Consider the following 8,693-nt stretch of genomic DNA (forward strand, 5'->3'; position numbering starts at 1 on the left):
ATGGACGAAAAATTTTTGGGTGGGGAACTAAACAGGGCCTTAGGGGCCGGTCTACACAATGAAGTGATGTTATGCTTACAATTACAGGCTCACGATTTTGTTTATGCTGTTGTATTTCATCGATAAATATGTGCTAGCAATAAGGTCGTTATATGTTAAAGATTTGCATGGGTGCATCTATTCATCAGCATTTATGTGTGATACACCATATGACAACATGATGAGACAAATGTTTTGATGGTTAGATGCTATAGTTTTATAGGAGATTTAAAGCTGTATTTGTAGGACCAGTTCTGCCCCTTGCTGTGGCCATAACATCCAACTTTCTGATTGCTTGCCACTTTTGGAACAGGATGGAATCTGTGAAATAACATCTTTGAGGCATGGAATCTGTGAAGAAGCAGCATCTTTGAGGCATGGAATGTGCACCGTCGTTAAGCAGGATGGCCTTGCAGAACCACCAAAAGTCAGAATGTAGAAACGTACTTTGAGCACACTGAAAATGACTGTAGATTCGCTGCAGTAATAGTGAGTTGTAATCAATGCCGTCCAAAGTTATCATTTTTTTTTTGAGACCGTGCAAAGCACATTTTTCATTAAGCAGAACAACAAAGACATTACAATGGGTGAACCTTGGTAAGCCTAAGTTAACCACCCCCACATACACCATTGAACACAAACACACGCGACAAAAGAAAAATGGGTGCAGAAGCACGAAAGAGGGGTCAAGCTACATGGTTAACTCCAGCAATCGAGCCTAGTACAGAAAAACTCTGAAACTCAAATTTCTAGTATTGCTAGCATGGAAAAACTTCTTGTGTGCAGTGCACTGATTTGGTCTGGAATTGGATGGTATCAGTTACGAAGCAGATGAAACTGCCTTTTCATTGTGGGAATGTGTTTCTCTCCCTCCAAGCTTGAAGGATGTGTTGAAAAGACTGCAACGCATCCGAAATTAAAGGTTCTGTATTTCTGTTCCTTCTGATTATATTTCCTCAACTGGACATTGTACAAGTACATAGCTGTGTAAGTACACTAGTGGCAGGCGTGCGCCCTCACGGGCGAGGGCAAAAGATTTTAGTTTGATTAAGACTATAACAATACAGAAAGGGAAAATTACTAATATGTAGTGAGCAAAAAGGAGTAAAAAAATTAGCATTACTACTATACAGCTATCAAAGGGGGACCGGGTTAAGGTTATAACAATATAAAAAGGAGAAAACTGGGAAAATTTTCTATGATTCATCAGCACATGTTGCATGCCTACCAAAAGAATTGTAAAGCATGTTTGAGAACACAATTCTAAATGCCAATAACCTGCCCTCCATCACTTGACAAAATCTAAACCATCAAGTGGGCAAACTCTGTCCCGTTCAGTTTGTTGCTAACTTTCTCTCAGTTCTTTATAAGATCGGGAAGAGGCCTCATGTGAATTTTCACCTATTTGCTCATCAGCCTCCTCACCGGAACTCTGAGGAACTCTTGCACCCAGGATAATGCCTGCGTTGCGCAAGAGATGTCATTAACATTAGTTAACCCAATCACTTAATAATAGATGTTTCAGTACGACATCTAATTATATTCAGTACATTGCTGTTGTTGATTATATCCTCATAATAGAGGATCATGTGGCGTGTACTGTTGAAGTGATCGAAGCAATCTCGGATGGCCTTCTCAATGTTTCTTGTGTTTGTAATCGTAGTTGACGGATCCCGACGTGGTTTGAATTACGGCAAGATATAACAAGAGAATGTCACAACCTTCGCAGCTTGGCTGGAGCATGACCCCTGCTGTTCATGATGGAGGATGGTCTATGTACCTTTGTGCGGCCGAGGTTTGGACTTGCTAAGTGGGATGGAGGCTGGAGCACCACCTTGCTGTTGAGTCGCGCCATCCAAGTTCAGCTACACCATCGATGCTGAACCACGTCGCCGGAGCCGTGCATGACCTTGTCGGTGAGGCGCCTGTTTGAGCACCCTATTCTGTTGCTCTCAAACCAGCACCACAACGACAAATCCACCATGGTGTGCCTATAATATTATTAGGAAGTAAATAGCATTGTCAAACACCCTAATTGCGCTAGAAGCCTAGAATCATACATACTACGTAAATAAACTCAAAGCAACAAATGAATGCACAAGCAGTGAAGTGAACATCTAAGAGGGAACAACCAGAAGCTTACTAAATCAGCGATCGTGGAGGCTACCTTTGTCCGTGACACATGGGAATAGTCCTGTAAAAGGTAAAATAGCATTGTGAAATATACTGAGTAGAGCTCTATATGGATAGGCAAATAACGAAATATACTGAATAAAGCTCCGTATGGATAAGCAAATAATGCATACTTGGTTCTACTTTATTTTGGGACCAGTTTACAGAAGATGTGAGCACATGTCATCTAAGACTCTGAAAGAGAAAAAAAACTGAACTGTGCACATACAAATTTATTTTGGGACTTGACTGGGCAACACAACAAAACAAGCTAAACTGCTCACATACAAATTTATTTTGGGACTTGACTACAACCAGTAGGGGAAAGGGGGCAACACAACATTTAAAGGTCAAATTGGATGGAGGCATTAAAGCTAGAATTTTCTTGGTTCTACTAATGACTCTCTTTTCATCTTGGCATGTTTACGTCCATACATGAGGCTGGCACTATTGCCATCTAGTTTTTTTGGCCGTCCCGTGGCCTTGCTGTAGCAGAGGCATTTTTCCTAGTAGCTACGAAGGTACCCACATCGCAGCAAAGCAATCAACCTGTTATCTAAAATCGAAGGGAACTATATATACTTTACAAAAAGGTAACATAAATCTATTGACCAAACTTAAGGAAATTCTAGATTGCTGAAATGTTAAGGTCATGGAGAGGCCTACATGGACAAATGAAATTTGCTTCTGCCTCCATGCTCAATCCCTTTACTTTGAACATTAACAGCAGCCATCATCACATATCAGTTTACAAAACTGTAAGCCATACATAGGAATTGTGGTGAGAACGAAATTCATTTGGGAATTAGTTCAAGCAAAAAAAGGGGAAAAGCACACACATAAATATCTCACTGACTTAAATGATTTGTATCATTCATCCATCTGAATTTGGGCAGTACAGTCGAAGCTACTAAGCACCTTCTTCCTTATCAATGCCTAGGTGGAAGCAAACAAAAAAAACATGCAATTGCATATCTTGACCAGTAATAACCAAATTCATCTCCCAGTTATATATAGTAACCAAATTCATCTCCCATGACCAGTAATAAACAGACAAAAGTAGCGGTACAGATGCAAAATATGATGACAGAGGCTCTGAAATTAAAAGCTTTGCGTTGTTCCAATTCAGGCATCGCATACATAGATCTATGTTGCACAGAAACTCAAGGATCACTGGATCAGGGACTCAACAAAACCAAAGATGATGCAGGCATAATTTTTAGTGTCAAAGGTTATATTCATTGAATTAATCCAAACAATGAAGCATGGCATCTAAAAGGTATCCCCGATAAGAGCAGAGCAGCATCCTAGTCAATCATGGCAGCATAGCAATTCAGCAACATCCAGCAAGCATTACACCATTTCTCGCTTCTATGGCAACTTGAACAAATTCTTACTCTATCACCACCAGATTACCACTTCACCATCAAGAAGAAAGCAGTACTGCAAGAATAGCGGTTCAGATGCAAAATATGATAACAGAGGCTCTAAAATTAAAAGCTTTGTGTTGTTCCAATTTAGGCATCACATACATAGATCTAGCTGTTGGGGTATCTTGCTCTCTCACATGTTATCCATTTTGTTGGACCAGTTGGAACCTACTCTGCTTGCTAAGATGCTTATATCCTCTTCGATAGGAGCCAATCTGTCTCCACACCTGAAGGATTTGTCCACTGTTTTCCATATCACCGGAAACCATATTTCAGATCGAAATATATTAGTTACAAACCTGCTAATCACAATTGAATAGCACAGGATACAAATGGCAGCTTGTTAAATTCACGGTAAAACAAATTAGTTGATTGCATGTGCAACGTCCTTGATTTGAAATAGTGACCATAAAGAGTGTTGGAGTATAAGTAATCTAGGCCCATGAGGCCCTTGTATGGAACTATTTGGCTACCCTGTCTAGGGTTGGCCCAATCTGAGGAATATTCTAACATGGTATCCAGCTAGGTTTCTTCTCTCCCTCCTCCTCCAGCCACCAGCCGCCGTCCCCCATCTCCTCCTCCTCCTCCTTCCCCCACCTATTTCCCATCTTTCCCCTCCCTTCCCTCCTCTACCTGAGCGCGACTGGCCACGGGACCAGGCCTGCCCGCCGCCGCCGGCTGCAGCGCCACTTCTCCTCCGCCTGCCGACGTGCGTCCACCCGCAGCGCCGGCCCCCAGCGCGGCCGCACGTCCGGCCGCTGGGGCAGGGGAGCGTCCGCCAGGAGCCGCACGTCCGCCCGTCCGGGGCTCCTTAACTAGGGCGCGTCCGCCCAGAACCAACACCGCCTGGCCGACGGCCTTGGCAGGGGCGCGTCCGCCCGAAGCCAGCAGGCCGACAGCCTTGGCAGGGGCGCGTTCGCCCGGAGCTAGCACCGTCTGGCCGACCTCTTCCTTTGGCGTGACACCCAGCCCTGTCCGTCCTCTGCCTGGCGCGGCCGCAACTCCTCTGCCCAGCGCAGGCGCACCTCCTCTGTCCGTCGCGGACGGCCCTGGCGCGGGCGCGTCCCTAGCACGGGTGCCCCCTGCGCCGCCTACTTGGCCTACGCATGCCTGCAACCGGCGCAGACATCTCAATCTTCCCCGGCCCGCCTACTTGGCCGTCGACATCCACACAGAGTCCGGATTCCGCCTTCACCGCTACTCTCACCGTTGCCCGCTCTGGTGTGGGCGGTCCCGGCGCCTCTCTCTCTGCGGCAGCTGTCTTGGCTCGCCAGACCGCCATGGCGAACTCGGCGGGCCTCTGGCATGACCCGTCCGTCCCTCTTGTGGCGCCGCTTCAGGACTTCACGCCGGGATCCTCGTCGTCCCCGGCTGCCTTTGCTGCTATCCTCCGCCGCCGACGTCTCCACTTGGTCCTCCCTCCGAGCCGAGCTGGGGTGGGGGGGCCGTGGCGGCCGCCATCGCCGCGGTGGGCGACGTGGTGGCGGTCTTGGCGGTGAGCCTCGCCCGTCCATGCTCTGTTCGGCACCTCCGTGGGCAACAACTCCCGTCGCCTTGCCTGAGCCTGTCGGTTGGCTCCACGCCAGAGAGAGAGGAAGAGGAAGGGGAGGCATGCGTGGCAGGAGAGGGAGGAAGCCGGTCGGTACGCCTCCACACCGGGAGAGAGGGAGAGGAAGGGGAGGCGCGGGCTAGGGCGTTGGTGGTGGTGGCGGCATGCTGCGGGAAGAGTAGGAGCCTGAGTCGTCGGACGTCGAAGGGAACACGGGAAGAGTCGAGAAGATGAGAGAGAGAGAGAGCGAGGATGAGAGGTCAGGCTTCTCGAGAGGTCGGGAGGAGGGAGGGGAAGTGAAGAGACGGGGAAAGATATTTTTTACTGTGCACTGTATATAACCAGGGATTGAATCTGAAGCATCGACTGCGGAATCAGATGGTCGAGGAGATTCGGGCGACGTGGCCACGGTAGCCTTCCGGGGAGCTCCCACGGAATATAGGGCCTGTTTGGTACAGCTCACAACAGCTTCATGAGCTGTTGTGAGCTGTTTTTTTTTTTTTTTGCCAAACACTTATTTCCAAAACAGCTTCATGGGTGAAGCTGTTTTTCCCCTCCTCTCACAAAGACATAAGTTGGGATAAAGCTGAAAAAAAGTAGCTTATTGCAGCTCTCTCTCATTTCTCTCTCTCAACTATGCATGAAGTAGTTTGTGAAGCTATTTTGCCAAACACTTTTTCCAAAACAGCTTAGCTTCATCTAGAAAGTCACTTATGAAGCTATTTTCTAAAAAAACAGCTTGAGCTGTGCCAAACAAGCCCATAGAGTTAAATGACATCGTAAACAAAGGGGAAAAAAGTTTTAACTCTTTTTTTTTGGTTTTGTATTTACATCGACGAGCAGATAATAAAACAGCAACAAACAGTCTTAGAATTACATCGCCAATGACTGATAATTGGGAGAGAACAAAAAAACGCACACCTTAGTGCTGACTGCTAATAATGCAAATAAATAAATCCTCTCTTTCACCAGTTGCGCCCAGCTCATGCTGAAACTGGAACTCTGATCCAATTCCAACTCCTCCTGACGCCGTTCTCGTCCTCCTCGTCGTCCACCTCTTCCTCTTGCTGCTGCTGCTCCTCTTGGTCCTGGTGCGTGGGCAGCGGCAGCTCGCGGCGACAGATGGGGCAGACGGCGTTCCGGCTGAGCCACTCGGAGATGCAGTGGTGGTGGAAGGCGTGGGCGCACACCGGCATCGCCCTGATCGTCTCCTCCGCGGCGTAGTCCTGCAGGCACACGGCGCACTCCGTCTGCGACGCGTCGCCCGCCCTCACCTCTCGCAGCAGGCGCTGGATGGTCTCGGTGGAGGCGGCGAGACGAGCTCGCTTGGGCCCAGGAATGATGTACTCGTAGCGTACGCGCCGGCCCATGTAGTCTCTGACCTCGTCGTCTCTCGGGTCCCGCGGCCGCCGCGCCGCCCTCACGATCGTGTAGCTCCGGCCTTCATACTCAACCACGCGCCTGAAGCTGTGGTCCATCTCTCCCTCCACCTGCGACCTGCTGGGCGGAGGAGCGAGACACGGTGATGCGCGCGGCGGCGGAGGAGCGAGACACGGTGATGCGCGCGGCGGCGGTTATCCAATCCGACTGGAAGGAAGGAAGTAGAAATCGGAGGGCTGGGTGGCAACAAAAGGGATCTCTCTCTCTCTCTGTGCGGATGTGGCATCAATTTATTGTCACATCACATGGGATGGATGGCGGCGGGGAGGCTGGACGCCTACTCGGATCGGAATCCAACGAGAGCTCATGGTCAGGGGCGGATTCGGATCGGTGGACTGCATATACGGCACTACTGAACTACTCGTACAGTCGTACGTCGTACCTGTTGCAGTTGCACTACTGGATTCCTCGGCGAGCTGCGCAGGTCAGCTCGACTGTAGGGGCGAGGTCGGGGAGGCCAGGCGCCGAGGCCGGTTAACCGTCGAGGCGCTGGATGGAAGAGGGCGTGTCGCGTGCGCCGTCTCCCGTGCGGTCGCCAGCCGCCGTGCCCGTGCGGCTGCGGGAGGACCGAGCAGACGCTGAGGGGTGAGCCGGTGAGGGCGTACCCGTGCGGCCGTGAGGGCGTACCCGTGCGGTGGCTCTGACGGTTGAGGGTCTGAGGCTAAGGCCTGAGGGAAGGGAGGGAGCCAAGACTTAGGGTTGGTTGCTGGGCTTCTAGTAGGCCTCGTTTAGTTCCCAAAATATTTTGTAAATTTTTTTACATTTTCTATCACATCGAATCTTATGGCACATGCATAGAGTTATAAATAGAGATAAAATAAATAACTAATTACACAGTTTATCTATAATTTGCGAGACGTTATGATTGGACAATATTTATCAAATACAAACAAAAATGTTATTGTTCATGTTTTGCAAAATTTTTTAAAAGTAAACAAGGCCTAGGCTGCATCTTTGGGGCCCCGATGGAGCACCATGGGTGAAAATTAGGATCCACGCTAAACCCGTAATATTTCGCGTATCCGAACCCGCAAAACCGCAGGCGAAAAGGAGGCACCAAAACCGAAACCCTAGGAACCGAAAACCGCGGATATCCGCCCTGAACCCGATCCGCTACCATCTTTAGTCAGGGCCCTCAAAGCCCTACTCGGAACGGGAACGCGCCATTCCCTTGCTCGCGCCAATGCACGAAGCTTTCTGGGCCACTAGCTATTTTATTTCCCGCACGTAGAGGCCCACTCAGCTTTTCTTTTGCGCACAGGCCCACTCGCTTCCCGCATCCGGCTTCCTACCGCTAGATCTTCCTGTCGCGACTCGACGCGAGTTCTCTCGACGCCTCTCTCTCTCTCTCTTTCCCCTGCTACAATATCCACAGGGCGAAAAGGAGGCGTCGCCGTTTTTCGGCGGTGATTTCACCGCCCTCCTCCTCCTCGTGTCACCGTTTCGGAGCTGGAGAGGCAGGATGGCTGCGAAATCACCCTACCGACATGTACAGAGTAGGATTAGATCCTAGGTCTAGGTTTTGCGGGCCATTGGTGGATGGTACCGCTAGAGTTTGCCTGGAGGATGTCGGATCCCGACTCCTTCCTCCCGCCGGTGGTGCTGTTCTCCAGTGCCATTCGTGGAGTCAGTGAGGTATGTCCTGGAGTCCGTGCGCTCTCCTGCTCTGTTTACTCTATGGCGATGGCGTTGGGGGTGTGCTTCTTTTGCTTCAAGGGTGTTGGATTCGCCGTGGGTGCTGTGGTTGATGGTCGGCTGGAGCTGGTCCTTCTTTCCCTTAGCGGCGGTGGTCGTCAATGGTGGATTCGGTTCCAGGAGTTGTGGAAGTTGGGGCGCGATCCTGGTCGATGGTTTCTCGCCGTTTGCTTCTTCTATTGTGACTGCAATGAAAGCCTTTGTGTGATGCGGCTTCTCCAGCTCGTGGTTGGCCATGGAGACCTCTCCAAATTCAGTGTAATGACCTTAAAAGTGGGCACAACTTGTAAATTCAGTGTAATTCATTGGCTCCAATTTGGATTCAGTTTAATATAGTTCATTCTTTTGTTGTCAGTAACAACAAAACT

General features: G+C 49.4%; 1 protein-coding gene across 14 annotated transcripts; it reads right to left on the bottom strand.

Moving 5' to 3' along the window:
• Positions 956-7,320, bottom strand: LOC8086131 (E3 ubiquitin-protein ligase RNF181). Of its 14 annotated transcripts, XR_002446901.1 has the most exons (8): positions 7,013-7,319; positions 3,744-3,884; positions 3,609-3,654; positions 3,051-3,147; positions 2,878-2,967; positions 2,183-2,233; positions 1,590-2,030; positions 956-1,500 (listed from the first exon to the last, which is right to left on the bottom strand). XR_002446901.1 is itself a non-coding variant. In XM_002443049.2 (2 exons), the coding sequence occupies exon 2, from the start codon at positions 6,666-6,668 to the stop codon at positions 6,174-6,176; it is 495 nt and encodes a 164-aa protein (XP_002443094.1). In that variant the 5' UTR covers positions 6,669-6,687; positions 7,013-7,311; the 3' UTR covers positions 5,963-6,173. The 14 variants fall into 14 exon arrangements, 2 of the variants coding, with proteins under 2 accessions (XP_002443094.1, XP_021301993.1); XR_002446903.1 differs by having other exon boundaries at positions 3,068-3,147; positions 3,609-3,884; XR_002446900.1 differs by having other exon boundaries at positions 3,609-3,884.

Source organism: Sorghum bicolor, chromosome 8, assembly GCF_000003195.3.
Source record: "Sorghum bicolor cultivar BTx623 chromosome 8, Sorghum_bicolor_NCBIv3, whole genome shotgun sequence".
Lineage (NCBI taxonomy): Eukaryota > Viridiplantae > Streptophyta > Magnoliopsida > Poales > Poaceae > Sorghum > Sorghum bicolor.

Bases quoted from the DNA above. Each gene is read 5' to 3' on its own strand.
- LOC8086131 (XM_002443049.2), bottom strand. From the start codon at position 6,668: ATGGACCACAGCTTCAGGCGCGTGGTTGAGTATGAAGGCCGGAGCTAC.